Below are 20,649 nucleotides of genomic sequence, written 5' to 3'. Positions count from 1 at the left end.
TAGGGGTGATGTTCAGGGTCGTAGATGAGGCCATACTCAACATTTCCTTTGTTCTACAAGTCAAGACTTTTGAGATAGAATAAAAAAGAAAATTTAACTTGGACAAAAGCAGATGATTAGAAAAATCCTCAGCAAAATGTTGTGACCTCTTCGGTGCTCCGAGCTGATTGACGTGAATGTAAGCAATTATTTTCAAATGCCACCTCATAGTGGTAAAGTCTATGATGATCATCCAAACTAATCCAACTAACATCCAAATACCATTAGGTGTTGACTGAAATTCCACACATCCTTTTTCAGTCCTTGACATTTTTTTCCTCTCACTTCCCATTTGATGTCTTTCGTCCATCCATGGTTCACCGTCTCCCTGTTCTCCGTCCTCCTCAGACATTAACCTGGCAGGCGAACCCAAGCCGCACAGATCGAAGACAGGGAAGCGTTCAGCTGGAGACATGTACAGGTGAGTCGGCTTTGATTATGTTTACGCTCACAACAGCTACAATAGTTCACCTTTTATTCAGGAATTAATGTACAAGTGTTTCAGTACCAAATCTCCACTCTCTCCACAGTTCCTCTTTCGATTTGGATTATGACTTTCAGAGGGATTATTATGATAGGTAAGGTATCTCTTCTTTATGCTCTATGAGTGTTTCCATTTTCTACAGCTTTGTACTTTAAACTCTGCTTCAGTGTTTGCTTTCTGTCTAATGCAGTGTCTGATGTCTAGATAATTTATGAAAAGAATAAATAATAACAAATCCAAACCTTTCTCTACATTATAGAGCGTAAAAAGCAAAATTACATGACTATCCTTTAAGAAACATCAATAACGCAAACAACCATGAACAACCTGATAAGAAAATTAAGTACAATTTTAACAATATTCTGCCTCATAGTTCGATTAGGTTCATTCTGTTTACTAGAACTTGGAAAGGTTTCTTTTTTGTCAGACAGATGGAAAAAAGTTAAAGATGGGGTATGAGATCTTAGAAAAATGGTTAGAGTAAGCTATGTTTTGAAAATACTCAATTCAAAGTCCAAACCCCTTTCTTCAGACATCACCCTGAAGCCACGCCTTCAGAATATTGGCACTAATGCTTGTTCTCAAGGGTTCACGACCACTGCACAGCAACGATTCCAGTGGCTCCGATCCATGCATACCTCATTCAATCTCCTCCAACACCCCCACTCTTACAGAACAGTCCCAGTTCATACCTGTCTGACTAACGTTACATTTCCTACTGATTTATGTTCGTGACAAAACAGTTTGCCGGTGAACCTTCCATTCTAATACAACTAATACACCCAAGCTCTGGCTCTGGCGTCATTTCCTGAACAAATGCTCCAAACCTCTGAGAACGCACGATTCATGCACGAAGAGGAGACACACAGAGGGGGAAGAGGGGAGGGACAAATGGCAGTTGAGTTTGATAGAAAAAATCAACGTTCAGTCATTTTGATTGGGCTCTTAAAATGATTGGATGGTGTTTTTTTCAGTCCTTTCCGTTCCACAGGTGACTAAATTTTTTATTTTTGTGTTAGAGCATTTAATTAATTGGTTGTAATCGGGATGTGAAGGGGATTTTAAGCAATATAGTAAAAAATGCTCCAGGAAAACATCTCCTCTTACCTTTAATTCTTTTACCTTGACATGCTTCAGCTACAACCTGTAGTCTTCCTCAGAAGGGTCACTTGATGTTACTGTGACATGTCATTGTCAGCTGTTTTATCCTGGTTTGCCAGGCAACCCTGATCCAGGGAGGCCATAGAAATCAGAAAACCTGCCCTGAGGGCTATAAACAGGGATAGGGGATCCTACACCTTATCCCACACCTTGGATGCTTTCCTCTGTGGGATGCTAGGCAGTAGGAGGTATAATCATCCCCTGTTGCCTGGAAAACCAGGATAAAACAGCTGACAATGACACGTCACAGTAACATCAGTGACCCTTCTGAGGATTCCAAAACATGTCAAGGTAAAAGAATGAACTTTTTTTCCATCTGTCTGACAAAAAAAAAAGAAATCTTTACAATATTCTGCCTCAGTTTATCATTTACTCGTGTATTATCACTTACAGATCACGGTGGATCTACAAAGACACAAACAGGCATAAAATTGTGAACCAAAACAGCCTGCATTTGGCTGTGTCTTGATGTACTGTATATTTGTCCTCGTCATGTATGTGGCTTCTGATTCTGATTCTGATATGACCTCAAAGTATCACAGGTGACAATAAAACACACAGAGACAAACTGACTGCACCATTTTCTAAACACCTTTATAGTTATAACAGGGTTTCGACGGGCCATTAAAAGTCATTAAATAGATTTTGTGAAAATTAAGGCCTTAAATGGCATTAAAAAGCATTAAATTCAATGTCCGGAGGCATTGAAAATTTAAATACATTTGATAGAAAAGAAAGCATTGTTATTCACGATTTAATCAGAAGTATAGTGTGATGATTGACAGGCGGAACCCTTTAATTGTCTATTGTTTATGGCCGATGAAGTCACACACGAGCAGAGGGAATATTAGCAAATGTTGGAAAAATGGGAAAATGTAAGTTTCAGCAGAAGTGATTGGAGGAGGAACTATTCAAAACCTGGTTAAAGTCTATGGTAAACTGTCATGTATGGGTGGCTGTGGCTCAGGAGGTGGAGCAGGTTGTCCAACAACTGAAGGGTTGGTGGTTCGAATCCCACTCTGTCATAGTCATGTGCTGTTGTGTCCCTGGGCAAGACGCGTCACCCTCGTTGCAACCAGTTTGAGATCCCTAGTATAAATAAAGTAGATAATAAATAAATAAAGTAACCCAAGCCTCAATGTGATGTAACCTGTTTTTGTAGAACTTGTTTTACCAAAGTCTAATATTCATACTGGTTTTGTATTATCTCAGGATGTACTCCTATCAGTCCCGGGTGCCTCCGCCTCCTCCACCCCTGTCCCGCGCCGTCATCCCCTCAAAGCGTCCAAGGGTCAGCCTGAGCGGCGGAGGCAGCAGACGAACCAAAACCAGCTTCTCTTCCTCCTCCAAGAGTAGCCAAAGGACCTCTCGCACAAGTACGTACAAAACAGTCGCCTACGGTTGTGTTCAATGTCAGAGACCCTCTGTCACTGAGGACGCCACCCCTCTACTCCTCTGTCCTCAGTGAAGGTAGACGATCTGCAGACCATAAAGAGAGAACTCACCCAGATCAAACACAAGGTGGACTACCTTCTAGACAGCCTAGAGCGCATGGAGAAGGATCACAGCAAGAAGTCAGGTGAGCTGAAACATCCAGTACACACTGGCCAATTTATTAGGTACACCTAATTCTGGGTTGGACTGCTTTTGCTTTCTGAACTGACTTAAGTCTTAATGGCAGGGGTGTCAGACTCATTTTAGTTCAGATAGATAGATAGATAGATAGATACTTTATTAATCATGAGGGAAATTCAAGTATTCAGCAGCTTTGCATACAGCACAAGAAAACAAAAACCAGACAGAACAAAACAGGTGGGTTAGTAACCACATTGACATTAAGGTTAGTATATACTCTTTAAGAAAAAAGAAGAAGAGGGGCCACATTCTCCCAATATGATCTGATGTGGATCAGACCAGTAAAATAATAACATATATATAAATATGATATATGAATAATCTCAACTCCAGACTTTTCTCTATGTTTTAAAGTGAAAAAAAATTAATTACTTGATGAAATGGTTTACATCTACAAACTGTCCTTTAAAAAATGTTAATAACATAAACAACTGTGAAAAAACTGTATTTTATTTAGAAAAATAAGTGCAATTTTAACAAATTATTGTTCCTCAGCTTTTCATTCCAACATGTACATTACAACTTACAGATAATAGTGGCTCTACAAATACACAAAACACTTAGTAACAGGCAGAATATTGTTAAAACTGCACTTCTCTTAAGATGTTTCAGGTTCATATTTGCTCAGGTTAGTTACATTTTTTGTGAAAGGATAGTCTGTAAATATAAGCATTTCCATGTAAATTTGAGTTGACATTATTTATAGGTTATTATGATAGTGTTTGACTGTTTTTTCTATGACAACTGAAGTGGATAAGGCTCTGGAGCTGATTCCAAATGTTGAATTTCTATTTGGTAGCTGTTGACTGGAATTCTAAATACGAGGTCCAAAGTGGTGGAGGTCATGGCCAAATCAACAAATTAACAGCACCAAACGACCACGGAAGTAAAGCAGATGATGATGGACGCAGAATGAAAGAGATGGTTGTAATTTCTAAATGGTTGATGCAGTATTTTTGTTTAACCCCTTGAATTTGAGCTGAAAGCCCATACTTTAATCACATCTTGATGGCTTCACTGTAAATGTACTATGGTGGGGGACAGGCAGCATTAGGCAATATATGTCACTGTCTAGAATAGAATAGAATAGAATAGAATAGTCTTTATTGTCATAGTGCTATTCTAATCAGTGCCACAATATTAACTAGAAGCACTCGGAGAGCGCAGACCTCTGCCAAGGCTGATCAGTGGCCCCCCCCGTGGGCCCCCCCACCCCCGATCACCACCAAAATTTAATCATTTCTTCCTTATCCCATTTCCAACAAACCCTGAAAATTTCATCAAAATCTGTCCATAACTTTTTGAGTTATGTTGCACACTAACGGACAGACAAACAGACAGACAGACAGACAAACAAACCCTGGCAAAAACATAACCTCCTTGGCGGAGGTAATAAAACACTAGTACTACAGAAAATAAGAATAGAGCAAATTTAAAATAAAGAAAAACTAAGATAAAAATAATTGAATATAAATTTTGCAATTTTACAGTAACATAAGAATAGAGCTAAGTAGAATAAAAAATTAAAATTGGACAAAATATGAATAGATGCAAATTTACAGTATTAACAATATGACAGTCTGTATATCTATGAACGATATTAACAGTATGTACTACCTATAAAATCAGTATGTATGTATGAAACAGTATTAACAGTATGTATACCTATGACCAAGTCTATATAAAAATAGTGCATTTATATTTTGACAATTGCACAAATATTGCACTGGTATTGCAGAACAGAAAATTATTGCACAATTTATTGCACATAATTTCACACTGATAGGATTATTGCACATGATAGGAAGTGATTTTGAGGATATATGTAAGATACCTTAGGTCATATGGAAACTGTACAAACATGTTCAGTTTAGTTTATGTATTTGCACATCTTCCAATAGTCATATATGTAAAAAGTTACCAAAGTAATCCCCATACTAACATTAGTGTAATTGCAGGTTATTCTTAAAAGTTGAGGAAATATATGATGTTCTCCTCACAACAGTTCCTTTCCGATGTGCTTTTCATTAAAGGATGCTTTATTAAGGCTACAGACGTGGACTGCAGTCGGGGGGGTGTATATTATTCCAAACAGCCGTTCTTCTATATTTCAATGACATCTAATTAGCAGAAGTCTGACAGCAGCTGAAACGTCTTTATCTCCACGGACTCAGACATGAAGAGCTCCAAAGCAGATCCAGCTGAGGTGTCTCCGCTCCACTCCTCCACCCCCACGAAGAAGGAGGACAGCCTGAAACGCGACAGAGAGAGGGACAGCCAGGGCCTGAACGACTCCGAGGAGGAGGGAGATCTGCTGGATGATGAAGATGAGGTGAGGAGGGAGAGAAGAGAAGAGAAGAGAGAATAAAATCTGAATTAACCCATAAAGACCTAGTGATACTTTAGTGGCAGTCCCCATATTAATTTTTCTCTATAGTTGACATTTCTTAACTTAACTTAACTTGATTGCTATTTCATAACTGTAACTAGGGATGCACCGATACCGATACAAGTATCGGGCATCGGCTCCGATACTCAGTGTGTGTACTTGTATTCGTACTTGTAAAAGATATCCGATACAAATGCACCGATACCACTTACGGTCGTATGACATTCACAGTTCAGTGCAGCAGGTACGCGGCGGTGGAATAATGTGTGTGGAATGTGAAGAGTGTGGAGATTTTTCAAAATAAATGATAAATGGACTGAACTTATATACAGTGATCCCTTGCCAATTCGCGCTTTAAGTTCCGCGGTTTTAGTTATTCGCGGATTTTTCAGTAATATTCATCAAAAAATAAAGAATCAAGAAAAAATCGTGGAAATTCCGCGAAAATCCACCTCACAGCAGATAAGAGGCCGCAGCTGCTAGCGAAATGTCAAACGATGACTCACGGCCTCCTGTAAGCAACACGAGAAACGCAGACGGCCCAGCAACCGCTTACCCCGAGCGAGAGAGAGAGAGAAAATGTAGAAATGTCAGTTCATGCATGCCCATGTACGTGTGTTTGTGTGTGTTGATGCTTGAGACCAAAGAGAGAGAGAGAGAGAGAACTGATTCGTTTCTTGTGCGTATGAGAGGAAGAGAGAGCTGGGAGTAGATGTGCATGTGTTCGTGTGTACGTATACGATTGATAAGCATCACGAATGAAGAGAGGAGAGAGTACGTATCAGCTGTTAGTACGTATGCACGTGTGTGTTTTGTTTACTTTCTACATTCTTTTCTTTCAGATGTTTTACAGTACGTACATGTATCCGATCTATATATATATGCATATATACATGTACTAATCATTGTTTTCTTTTATATATATCTCATTTATTTCATAATTATTACATTTGCAGTACTTATATACTATTTATAGATACATACATACATGTACCTAGGTCTAGGATAGGCTCGGGGGGCTCCGGCTCCAGTTCGCGGATTTTCGATTTTCGCGGGGGACGCCGGTCCCCATTAACCGCGAAAAATAAAGGATCACTGTAGCGCATTTTCTACACCTTCATGGTGCCCAAAGCGCTTTACAATTCCTCACATTCACCCATTCATACACACACTCATACACCAGCGGGCAACTGCTGTCCTACCGGGAGCAAGGACACTTCGACACGTGGACAGTCGGAGCCAGGATTCCAACCGCCAACCCTTTGTTCATTGGACAACATGCTCTACCAACTGAGCCACAGCCGCCTGCTGGTAAATGATGGTGATAAAAGTAACACTGACTGCAAGTAACGTTAAAGACACAGACAGATACGGACGCAGCATTCTGTCCATCTTCTGCGTACATTCCGTCCATTTTCCAGGTGCTTGCGGATGCGTACCCAGGCAGAGAATACCACCAGGAGAACGGAGCAGTGCAGACCGCTGGCGGCGGAAGTGAAAACAGAACTTATCACTCATTTCTCTTTTCTCTTCCTGCTGAAGCTAAGCTGTTAAACCTTACCAGTGAAAACACTGCAATATTAGTATCACATTAGTGTTACCTCTGTCATCTCCATGTTTGTTATTATTGAATCTCTTCTTCTTCTTCTCAAAAAACTTTACCCTTCTTTGTGGTATTTGTCCAGTATGGTTAATTAAGAGCGGCGCCCCCTGGTGGATTAAATGAGAAACACTCATTCCAACACATTAAATGTCAGTAGCAGCACTTTGTTCCAGTCAGACTAATGACAACGACAGTAAAGCCCATTTACAAAAGGAACACGGAACTGGAATGGGATTATTAAGTACTCATATCGGTACTCTGTATCGGCAAGTACTCAAATGTAAGTACTCGTACTCAGTCTGGAAAAAAGTAGTATCGGTGCATCCCTAACTGTAACCTAAATTATCTTTACTATTAGATTGTGACTATTATCTACTGCTGATTGTTGTTCTGTTCTGTATGATGAAATGATAAATAACTAATAAAAATTAAGTATAAAAAAAAAAAAGAAAAATACAGAATATTCACTCAAATTATGGCCTATTCTCGGGTATTTCTATCTGCAACTATTTTTCTGGCCCAGTGATATTTTTGTGGCAGTTCCCAAATTAATATTTTACATTTTTTAAGTGAATTATCCCTATTTATTCTACTATTATCCTCTTTCATTTGAGTTTTTTCAGTGTAAATTATGTATTTTCCTATATTTAATTCACTGATCATGTAGATGTTCATTAAAGCTTGGAGTAAATTCAAAGGTTGTTATATCAAAACTGAGAAAACTGAAGAAAAAGTGACTTTTTCAGTAAAATCTATCATTAGCTGAACATAAACCAAGCGTCTCCATCCACTGTCATTGATCCAACTCTATGGGTTTTACTGGTGAATGATTGAGCCCATTTACATGCACCTCAATACTCCGATCTTTATCCGATTTCTGGAGTTATCAGATTATTCAAATCATCATGTAAATAGTATAATCTAGTATGAAAAATCAGATTAGCATACTTAGATTTCTCCCCAAAACTCGAATGTCTTCTTGCATGTATTACAGGTTAATTTGATTTCTTTAATTTTTTTTGTACATCTGTGCATGTGTAAAAAAAAAAAAAAAATCTTTATAAACGGAAGTTAAGCAGCAACAACATGAGCTGGAGGAAAAAGGTAAATAAACAATGAAATGAAATGAAAGATAGCAGCAACATGTAAATAATAAAAATTAATATAAATAAATAAATAAATAATAAATAAAGTTGCAGCAGTGCTGTGATGGCGAGGTGAGGCAGCGGGGGCAATGGCATCAAATGTAGATAATTTGTACTTTTAATCTCAATTGGTCATTTTCATTCATTTATTTACTTATTTATGTTTATTAACCCCCATTTTCCTCCTTTTTTCTCTCTCCTTTTCCTTTTTCTTCTTCTCATTTGGTTTCAGTTACCGAGTGATTGTCGTTGGTCATGTCCCTGATTTTTATTCTTTTTTTTTTTCTTTCAGAAGCCCACATCACAACAGTCACACCACATATACATCTTACACACTCCACCACACACAGAACATTTACACAACCAGGACAGGACATTGATTTTTATTACTGACATTTTGTTTCTTTTGTATATTACATGTCATATATCATAACCCCCCCCTCTTCCCCCACATTATGGTGATGTGATGTAATGTACATATTGTATAATGCTGTACATAAATCTCTTTGTCACTTGGTGTCACTTCAATAAAGGTTTAAAAAAAAAATTTACATTTTAAAAAAGCAATGTGACCTATTTTGTAGTATTATGCTGCCTTTCCACTACATGGAACTGGCTCAGCTCGGCTTGACTCGGGTACCAGGTCCTATTCCTGGAGACCGTTTCCATTACAGGATACTACCCACTTTACAGTACCTGGTCGTCATAGCGGTGCAGCGCGTTACTTCCATGTTGCTGATAAACTCACTCATTTCGTGTTCTCTCATCGAGCTCATGCTGAATTCTTACATCTGAACCTTTTCGACAAACCATGGTGTAGTTTTCGGGCTGTCATCATGTGATTTAACCTACCGCTATATTTACTGTCAACTTCCGCATCTGTTTTTTGTGAAACGGCGGGTCACAGAGACGACTCTCTGACCAATCAGTGGTCTGCAGTGTTTACACGTCATGTTTTAGTATCTGGCCCCGGTCCTGGAACCTCAGCGGAGGTGATACCAAAAAAGTAGTATCGGGTACCAGATTCCAGGTCCTTTTTCGTAGTGGAAACGCAAAAAGGCCGAGTTGAGTCGAGTTGAGCTGATACCACATAGTGAAAACGCGACATTATTAGCTCCTCCCACATTAGGACAGCTAACGCTGACACCGTAGGTGTTGTCATGGTCGACAAGACAAGACTGGATGTATTGAAAATGACAGGAAGTGTACATCTTACGTCATAACGTATGCACAAACTCTGAAATAAATCAAATAATGGAAAACTGAAACACGTAAACCAGGGTTATTCGATTAGTGCATGTAAACACGTCACATCTGATTACGGCAATTAATTGGATTACTCCCAATTATCGGATTTTTATGGTCATATAAACGGGCTCAGTGTTGTAGAAGGTGACAGTGTTTCCACGGTAACTACAGAGCCTCTGTAATTGTTGTTTTTTTTTTTTTTTTTGCAGGTGAAAAGCAGAGGGAGAGAGGATGAAGAGGAGGAAGGTGAGCAGGAGGAAGGAGAGGACGACGGAGATAGTACCAATGGAGACGAGTCCTAAACACACACACACACACAGGAGTGTGTATGCTGGTATCTCCACACTCGACTTCTACACAGTGCTCATGTGTTCATATCTGCTGAATAACTGGACAGTTCATTGATTTTTCCTCCGTCGCATAAAACACTGAACACTTTATTTCCTCGAGTTTTCATTAATTTACATTTTTCTCGTTCTTCTTTTACTGCAAAAATGAACAAGCAGCTGAAGAAATACAGGTGTTATTTAGACAGATTCAGTTGTGTGCTCAAAGCTGTAAGTCAATCCAAGAGAAACAAAAATTTGGATGTAAACTGCAGTTATATGCAACTATATGTATGTTAATACCTTAGAGAAACTGATCCTGGATCATGTGGCTGATGTGCTGCTGGTTTCCTACCAGCAGATGGCAGTGTCTCCTAACAATTGTCCTGGCAAAATAAAAGCACACAAGAAAAAATGAAAACCTACACCTTCTGCTTGTCTAAAAATGATAATAAAAAAATGAAATGAATAAATAAATAAAACATGAATGTTGTTAAAGTCTCATGACAACCAGAAAAATATGAATGGCTCTGGACATAGTTTTTTTTTTTTTTTCTTCGTTCAGGGGAGGCATTAACCTTCAACCTTACCTGACCTTGACTTGTGTAATGCAGTGCGACTCCATGTTTGTCTGTTTCTGCCATGTTCGTCAATTGATTGCACTGTTGAAAGTGAATAAACATGTTTTCCAAATTCTATTCTGTTCAGTCTTTCCATATGTGGATGCGTTCGTGGTCAGAAGAAATGATGCAGGATTATGAACCTGCATCTTGCGGGTTTATGTGACAGATGGGGGTGTGAACCGAACACACTGAGGCTGGAATGGATTTTGAAAAATTACACTGAAGAAATTAATCAATGATGTTAAAATCATTTTAGTTCAGGTTCCACATACAGACCAATATGATCTGAAGTGGGTCAGACCAGTAAAATAATATCACAATAACCTATAAATAATGACAATTCCAAATATTTCACTTTGTTTTAGTGTAAAAAACTAAAACTAAATGAAAATGTTTACAATTTCACAGTATTTTCATAAAAATTGTGTCTTAACTGAACAAATATGAACAACCTTAAATATCTGAAGAGAAATGAGTGTGTTTTTACCAATATCCTGCCTGTTATTAAATGTTCTGGTCTTTGTAGATCCACTGGGATCTGTAAGTTATAATGTACATGTGTAAAGTGTGCAGAATATTATTAAAATTGAACTTATTTTCCCAAATCACTTTCAGTTTTTTGATGGTTGTTCATGTTATTCAGTTCCATTTTTGAAAGGATTGGTTTGTTGATATAAACATTTTCATAATGCAGTTTTACTTTGTTCACCCTGAAACAGAGAGAAAAGTTTGGAGTTGGCATTGTTTATAGATTAGTGCAGGGGTGTCAAAATTATTTTAGTTCAGGGGCCACATACAGTCTAATATGATATAAAGTCGGCCAGACCAGTAAAATAATATAATAGTATAAAAACTTTTGAGTGAAAAAAGTAAAATTCTGTAATGAAAATGTTTAAATCTGCAAACTGTACTTGAACATAACATGAACAAATATGAACAACATGAAAATTCAAAGTGCAATGTTAACATTATTACGCCTTAGTTTATCATATATATATATATATATATATATATATATATATATATATATATATATATATATATGCATCACAGTTTATCTACAAATACACAAAACATTTAATAACGGAGAATATTTTTCAAATTCGACATATGTCTGTTAGGACATTTCAGGTCATTCACATTTTTGTAAAAGGTTAGTATGTAAATGCAAACATTTTTGTGAAATGTAACTTTTTTTTTACACTAAAACAAAGAGAAAAATTAGCAGTTTTCATTATTTATAGGCTATTATGATGGTATTTTACTGGTCTGATTCACTTTAGGTTGAATTGACCTAAAATGATTCTAACATCTTTGATCGTTAATATGTTCAGTGTAATTTTTGCATTTCACAAATTCATTCATTCATTTGGCCGCATGTTTGACACCTGTGGATTAGTGGATTAGACAGGAGGAAGAGAAAAGACACATTTATTGTGGACATTCAAGGAGAAGACCGACACTCAGACGTGGGACAAGACAAAGGACAGCTAGTCTGCTTCTGTTAGATGTTTGCTCTAAAGTTTGGTGGATTCTCCTAATATTTTGTGGAATGGGATATCTTAGAGCTGTTTGTTATTATTATTGTTGTTATTATTATTTTATTTTGTGATTCTGAGTACAGTGTTAGTGTTTGTAAATAAGAAATAGTCAAAAATGGAAATAGGAAATCAGTTTTATCTTGAAAATCAATATCTTTGAAAAAAATGCAATTTTCTCATTTTTTTGCTCAAAATTCAGTTTTTTCCTTAAAATGACCAATATTCAAATGTTTATATCTCACGAACAAAAAAAGATAGATCAAAATAGTTTTTTGTCTTTAAAAGTTGAAGTTCTGTTCTTTCTTTTGATGTATTCAGTGTTCACATATTTCGAACACAACATTTTCGGTGAGCCTTCAAAGATTAGTGAATATGACCAAAAAGGCTGGCGCTGGTTTGCAACTCACTGGAAAATGCTCTGGCAGGGAAAGAGTTAATTGGTTAATCTAAATTTCTCATAGGTGTGAATGTGAGAGTGATTGTTTGTCTTTTTGTCAGCCTTGCGATGAACTGGTCACATGTCCAGGGTGTACCCCGCCTTCGCCCATAAGTAGCTGGGATAGGCTCCAAGCGACCCCCGTGACCCTAGTGAAGATAAAGCGGTTTCAGAAAATGAATGAATGAATGAATAACTGTCTATAGGGATGTCCGATATTGGCTTTTTTGCCAAAAACCGATATGCCGATATTGTCTAACGCTTAATTTCCGATTCCGATATCTACCAATACCGCTGCCGATATATGTGGGATATTAAACTAATTTTAGGTAACATCACATATCTCCTGTCATGGAATGAACACATCATGCCTAATTTCATTGTGATGCCCCATTGGATGCATTCTCAAATGCAACAAGGCTTTCAAAATGTAAACACTGTCTGTGCAAAGAATACATACTTCAACTGAAGTTGTGGAAAAAATGCCATATTTATTCATTTTCTCTCCCTCCCTCCATGAGTCTATCACAGTGTGGCAACTCTACTGTACAATTTTGAAAACTGCACATTTCTTTCAGCTACAAACAATGCTTCATTTACACGTCGGTAAATGCCATCGAAACCAAGGCATTATTTTATCGGTTTTAATGATAGCCAAAAAAAACAATAACGATATTCACCGATGTTACATTTTTATGCCAATATCGGGACATCCCTAATTGTATACATCAGGATTTTCAAGAACAAAAATATCGCACTGCTCATGTAGAGGGCTTCAAAACTCATGTATCAAATATGATACGTTTGGCGTTATAGGGTTAAAGAATTTATTACTAAAAGAATTGATGAGATGTGGTAATAATATTGATTATTTCGTTACAAAGGTACCTTTCACTGCCTATTTTTGCTGTCTCTAATCCACCCACTTCAATGACTAAATGTGGACGTTCTACTTTATATCACAGCTGATAAAGGTTAGAGATATTCTGGTGGATATTGTCTTAGAAATGACAAACACACTTGTGTAATTTGTTCAAACCTATTGATCATGCCTGTGGACTAGACTGCAGAACTTGGGTTTATCAGATAAACATAATCCACAGTAAAGCTCATTTGTCCACAGCCTCGTTACGAAGAGGCGACCTGCATCGATACGCAGCTTCCTTATTAATACACATGATCCTGTTGGGAGTGTGCAGACACCAGAGAACTGGTAATGAATGCACAGAGAAGGAGACGGCAGGATGCAAAGGGGAAAGCAGAGAGGACAGAGGGCTGGGAATCAATAGGACTGTATGTACACTGAACTGTAACCAACAGCAGACAGAATTATGGGATGGATAATGAGGGTGAGGACCAGGAAGAAACAGATGAACAGACCACAGAAGACTGGAGACAGATGGAGACATGTCAGCAGAGCAGGAAGATTCAGTGGTCTGGGCTAAATGGGCTGAAGAAGGATGGACCAACTGTCTGGACTCATACAGACTCATGTCAGTCTGCCTCAGGATGGAGGGTCTTTAGTCCAGTGGTTCCAAACCTGTGATGGCTCCAAACCCCATTTTAACTTCACACGTTTCTGTCGACTCCAGAACATTCAAAGCAGACATTTTTCTGTTGCAGATGTCTTAGCAGGACCAGGCAGGTGAAGAACTCTGTCCATTCTCTGTTCAGTCTGGTGTTCTGACTGGGACTGAGTCCAGGCAGGGTGAAGGGGAGGAGCACATGAGGTCACATGATCAGGCCACTCAAGATATGCCCTCTCAAGTACTACTACTACTACTACTACAACCACCACTACTACTACTACTACCATTACTACTACTACTGCTATTATAATATAGTGCACAGTTACATGATCAGGTCAGTCAAGATATGCCCTCTCAGATACTACTACTACTACCACTACTACTACTACTACTACTACTACCATTACTACAACTACTACTACTACTGCTATTACTACTACTACTACAACTACTATTATTACTACTACCACCACTACTACTACTACTACTACTATTACTGCCACCACTACTACTATTTTTACTACTACTAGCACTACCACTACATTACTACTACTACTACTACTACTACTACTACTACTACTACTACTGCTTGTTGATACTGACACAAGGAAGGAATGATTAAATTTTGGTGGTGATCCGGGGGGGGGGGGGGGGGGGGGGGGGGGGGGTGCAGATCTGTCTTGGTGGAGGTCTGCGCTCTCCGAGTGCTTTTCTTGTTGTTCTTGTCGTGAGTTGATTAGTTCTTCCTCTGCATTGTTAACTGTATGTTATCCTGCGTATCACAAATATACAAATATACTAATCTGATCTCTAATCAACTTACATTTATTTTATTGTATTTTTTACCTCTGCCAGGAGGTATTCTGATCTCTTTGTTTCGTGTGTTTGTTTGTGTGTTTTTTTGTCAGCAATTTTACGGGAAAACTATTCCAACCATCTTTACCAAATTGTACCCACAGATAGGCCTAGGCCCTGGGACCAACCCATTAAATTTTGGCCAAAGTTCAAGGTCACAGCAAGGTCACAACATCTCAAATTTTCCTCTCATCATTGAGCAATTTTCGAAACTTCATAAAAAATTCAAAACGACTCAGATTAGCCTCCAATTTGATCCACCTGTAGCTTAGAACAATATCTTGTATCTGGCACAAAATTGTCTACATCCACTGTGGAATGTGGACTCTGTGGACATTTCAATTCAACATTGAAAATCCTGTTTGCCACACATTTTTCATTATAACTCAACAAATGTTGATTGGAATTTAATGTAATTTGACATACACATGACTGGTACCAAGCTGCAACTTTTTCTGCTGTATGGAACAACCTTGAAACTGTTTAATTTAAAAAGAAATAGTCGATCCACACATGCACACCGTTCGGGGTGCTTGGCGGAGGTTTGCGTTCTCTGAACACTTGTTTATTTATTATTATTTATGCAGGACGGTTGCAATGAGGTCCTGGCCAAATTTCACATAGTAAGCAAAGTAAATATATATGTAAGCATCATTTTGAGTGTTTATTCTATTTGTTTTACGTACTGTTTTGTGTTATATGTCTCCACAGAAAGGCCGTGTTAGATGGAATACGTCTACATTCAGCACATTAAAATCAGTTCACTACAGTCAGAGGTTAATGGTGTTTGCAGTGTAATCAATAATCAATAAGTAGAATCAATGATTTAGTAGCACAGTGGAGCTTCATGATGAGCACATGAACTGCACACTTACTTACATTCATGCTGTATATTTGTTAGTTTATCCTCCTTTTAATATATTATATATCTGTGAAAATCATTGTAACCCCATGAATTATTATTGCATTTTATGTATCAGCTAATTTATGTTGTTGACATCTTAAATACATAGATACTATATACACCTCATATCCATCCCTGACAAAATATGCAAAAATTATCATGTCCATTGATGCTAAATATTGAATATGGTTAGAAACAACAACACTAGTCGCTTTTCTATTGAACGTCTATGCAAAAACTTAACCGATATTTACTAAATGTCAAAAAAACAGAAGTGGGTAATGTCGGTTTTTCCATTAAATCAGAAAAGTGATGATTTATTTATTATCAGGAGATGACACAAGAATTCATTCCATAAACATGGCGACAAGCATATATATGGTGTTGATTTACAGATATATTTGTCATTATTATTATTATTACTATTATTATTATTATTATATTTTACCCCTCTATCGTGTACTAAATTAAAAAACAACTGGGTTTCTTGGTGTGTCCACACATACCGCAACATATTTCTTTTAAAACTCTTCTTCGCTTATTGTAACATCCATCAAAATCTGGTTTTTTTATTCATGTGACTAGTTCCAGAAAAAAGTCTTTCCAAACTTCTGGTGCTTTTTAAGGATTTATTTGTTGTTGATGTGGTTTAAGAAGAAGGCATCTTTAAAAAAACATATGAGTAAATACATTTTCACAGCACCTCTTGATCATATCAGTGTGTAACCTTTGTAAACCTCAGTTACTGTAATACTGTGGCTGATGTGGTCTTGGTCTTGTGGTCTGGATTCACTCTGGTTTTGGTCATGACTGGGTCTTGGTTCTGGTCGTCCTCACTAACACTGATAAAATGCAAAACTAACTGTAAGTTTGTTAGACACAGAGGTTATTCAGAGGTTTTACAGGTAAGCATCTAAAATGATCTAAAATGATTAATAGCTTTTGAGTCACTAATCCTGTCAATACATTTTAATACTTCAGGTAAAATACAGTTTCTCCACTTTTCATTGTCATCAGATCTGATTCATTTGGACGTTCATCATCATCATCTGCAACAATCCGTGCGTTTCCATGACAACTTTTATTCCTGGTTTAATCTGATTAAAGGTTAGATCCTATTTCAGATGCCCATGTAAACACCTTATTCCAGTTGAAAAAGAAAAGTTCGGAATAAATTTAAACCCGATTAAAGTCACTGGTTTAATCCACTTTGAATTCCGAACTAAATTATTCCTCGGACATGTAAACCCTTTATTCCGTTTGGACTTTATTCCTTCCATTCTGCATATGCTCGTTGTCTTGTCCTGTCGCGATGACGCACACATTCTGCGCTGGCGGAAGAATATGCAATGCAGTCTAGTCAACCCAAACCGTTCCAGTGGGCTATTCTGATGGGATCTACCAGCCTGGAAAACCCTGAAGGAAGAGTTCACCACTTGTTTTTCATTCATTCATTTGTCATGCACTAATGAGTTCGATAAGTGGGCAAATCAGTTTGCACTGCAGCGCACCGATTGCCTTGTTCTCACAGCCCTTCCGTTAGCTTAGCTTAGCTTAGCCTAGTTTAGCATAATCGCTTCATTCCTATGGTCAGACGTAGCCAGGCTTTTATAGGTAGGGATGGGAATCAAGAACCAGTTCTTTTTGAGAACCGGTTCCCAGTAGCTCGATTCCTTGGAATCTTTTGCCTGCCTCCTTATCGATTCCGCCTTCGTTGTGTATGCGCAATGATGTCACACGTACGCTGCATTGTTTTGGTCAGAACGAAGCCAACATGGTGTTAAGGCAGAAACGTCTAAACAGACGACACCAGGTCCACTTACTTGGAACACTTGCAAAGCTTCCATGTCTTCAAAAGGGTGGAATCCCTCCGGTATCCTCAAACATTTGTCCACAGCATGTGAATCATTTACAGGAATGTCATGTATTTGATACGCTACTTAGCGACGCTTGTGAATGTAGCGGCAGAGTGAACACCGGGCCGGTTCCGGTGTGGGCAACAAACGTCATAACTCCTCAAATACAAGTTTGTGAAGGTAAGAAGGGAAAGGAAATGAGGTGCATGACAACAGGAGACAAGCCGAGCCAAGTCGAACTGGTTCCACGTAGTAGAAATGCGGCAATAGAGGAATTAGTAAAGCGTCTTTAGTTTCACTTTCACTGTACGCCCCCACCAACCGGGCCTGGCGTCATCTGTTGTTATTATTTGTACATACTGTATATGTTATATTTTCTGTGCAGATGGAAACATTAAAGACAGTTAATGCAAACACACCTGTTTGTACTCTTTTATTCCCTCACCCAATGAGAATCGATAAGAGAATTGATAAGGAATCAGATCGAGAAGCAATATCGATAATGGAATTGGAATCCCATCCCTATTTATAGGTAATTTGTAGTATTTTATGAGTGATTTTGCGAACTTCAATTCTCCCTAATCATTACTTTAGTCCAGTGGGGTCAATATGATCACAAATTGAGGCTCAAATCATGGCCATGTGACTTACTGCACTAATAAAATCTTGGGAAATGAAAACTAATGCAAAGCTAAAACGGTAAAGCAAAGCTAATTTAGCGCATGCATCCCTTCCAACAAAAAGATTTTCCAACTTCCGTCAACACAACAGTCCCAAGATTGTATGAGTGCAGTAAGTCGCAGATCTAAAGAAATAATTAGGGAGAATCGGATTTCACAAAATCACTGACAACAAACACACAACAAACAAACAACAAATCACCTTTAAAAAACTGGCTATGTGTAACCATGGAAATGCAGTGACTATGCTAAGCTAAGCTAACAGAAGGGCTGCGAGAACAAGGCAACGTGAGCACTGCAGCGCAAACCCTTTAGCTCACTTATCTACCTCATTAATACCTCATGTAAACCTTTATTCGGGTTTAACATTTCCATGTAAACAGAAGAGAAAATACTTTAATTCCAAATTAATTTCTTCTGGAAAAATAAATTGGATTTTAAAAAAAACATCATGTAACCATAGCCATTGATTCACTAATAAAACCCATGAAATTTTGACAAATGTTAGTGGTTGTGAAAGTTCAGTTAATGATACATTTTGTTGAAATTGTCAGTTGTTTACATTTTTTTCTGTTTTGGTATAATACCCTTTGGATTTATTCTGAGTTTTTATCAATTTCTACATGATTAGTAAACAAAATATAGGAAAATACATGATTTTCACTGAAAAATGCAAAATGCAGATGATAATCTTATGGCCAGGAAGGATTAAATATAGAGGTACATAAGGGTGAAAATACTATAAGTATATGTGTAAATCAGAATTCACAGAATACATTAAGGTAGTAGAGAGCATGTGTGTGTTTCTGTGGGAGATCTGCATGACTGTGCACAGGCGTAAAATCATTACGGTCATTCATTACGACAGGAAATGCAATGATTCCATGAACAGTCGCTGCATTCCATTTGCCAGCTGAGTCCTGGTCTAATGTATGCGGGCTCAGATGGTCGACTAAGATCACTAATAATCGGACTAATGACTAATGGAGCTCTGGGTGTAACTGGTAAAACTAATACAACCCCCTCAGTCAGAAAGAATTATTAGAAGAATTGTCTTTTTCTTGTGCTTTAGCGCAGTGATTCACAACTGGTGGGTTGTGACCCAAAAGTGGGTCACAGACCTGTTTTCTGTGGATCGCAGGCCTTTGTCTGGGCAAAAAATAATGTTAATAAGTAGTGCCAGGCACAACAAACCCCACCCCTCACACACATTTCACCCATTATAAGAAAATGGGAAGATTTTTAAAATTTAAAAAAAATTCAAACTTTGACCTACTTTTCCCAAAATGTAATGAGATCTATTCTGGGTCACTGGCAATCTATAAACCAAATTTGGTATGAATTCAACCAACAGTTTTTCTGCTAGTGTGTTAACAAATAAACAAATAAGTGGTGCCAGGCACAACAAGCCCCGCCCCTCGCACGTATTGTAACTTGTTTTGGCATCGATCCAGCTGATGTCATCATGTCTATGCATGTGCTGATGCCAGCATATCAACTGCCTCTATATATGTGCCAAGTTTGAAGTTAATTGAAACAAAATTGATGTTTTTATAGACATGTGAAATTTCACCCATCATAATCAAATGGGGGGAAAAAAGATTTTTTTTTAAAAATTATGAAAAATTTTAATTTAAACCTACTTTTTCCAAAATGTAGTACCGTCTATTTTCAGTCACTGGCAATCTATAAACCCAATTTGGTATGAATTCAACTAATAGTTTTGCCATTAGTTTGCAATACCCCTTTGGGGCGGGGGGCGGGGTAATAAACCAATGCTGTGCTTTATTTTTTATGGAGCTGAGCACCGTCCATCACACTCCCCAACAGTAGGTGGCGGTAATGCGCTGTAATGCTAATAAACACCAGACATTTCACAGCATAAAAGACTAAAAGTTTCTGTTCATATCTGACTACATCAGATATGGTTTTACCTACACTGGACTAAAACCTCAGTGTGTTTAGTTCTTGAATAACTGACTGAATGCACTTTTAATTTTTAACTGAGTTCACATTTTTTGTCTTGGTTCAAACGTACCCAGTTTGGTGTTAAAGGGAACACTTCCCTCTTTAGCATCGCCACCTGCTGGTCAGTTTGGTTTAGCATTAAACGTGTCTTCTGTGTTTTCATACAGTTATTTTCTGTATTTACTCAGGTTCAAAACACACCATTTTTTAATAAATACATTTGAGAA

General features: G+C 37.8%; 1 protein-coding gene across 7 annotated transcripts in view; it reads left to right on the top strand.

Moving 5' to 3' along the window:
• The window catches only part of hnrnpc (heterogeneous nuclear ribonucleoprotein C), a 32,598-nt gene extending 21,872 nt beyond the window's left edge, over nt 1-10,726 (top strand). For all 7 annotated transcript variants that reach the window (XM_030162440.1, XM_030162442.1, XM_030162438.1 and 4 more), the window contains 6 exons: nt 388-460; nt 570-617; nt 2,897-3,060; nt 3,150-3,263; nt 5,494-5,651; nt 9,914-10,726. In XM_030162440.1, coding sequence (XP_030018300.1) covers nt 388-460; nt 570-617; nt 2,897-3,060; nt 3,150-3,263; nt 5,494-5,651; nt 9,914-10,006 — 650 coding nt within the window. In that variant the 3' untranslated portion in view covers nt 10,007-10,726. The remainder of the gene's footprint in view (nt 1-387; nt 461-569; nt 618-2,896; nt 3,061-3,149; nt 3,264-5,493; nt 5,652-9,913) is intronic.
• Nucleotides 10,727-20,649: the final 9,923 nt, after the last annotated feature.

Source organism: Sphaeramia orbicularis, chromosome 18 (genome assembly GCF_902148855.1).
Source record: "Sphaeramia orbicularis chromosome 18, fSphaOr1.1, whole genome shotgun sequence".
Classification (NCBI taxonomy): domain Eukaryota; kingdom Metazoa; phylum Chordata; class Actinopteri; order Kurtiformes; family Apogonidae; genus Sphaeramia; species Sphaeramia orbicularis.
The sequence above is the reverse complement of the archived record's forward strand: the minus strand, read 5'-3'. Positions and strand labels throughout refer to the sequence as shown.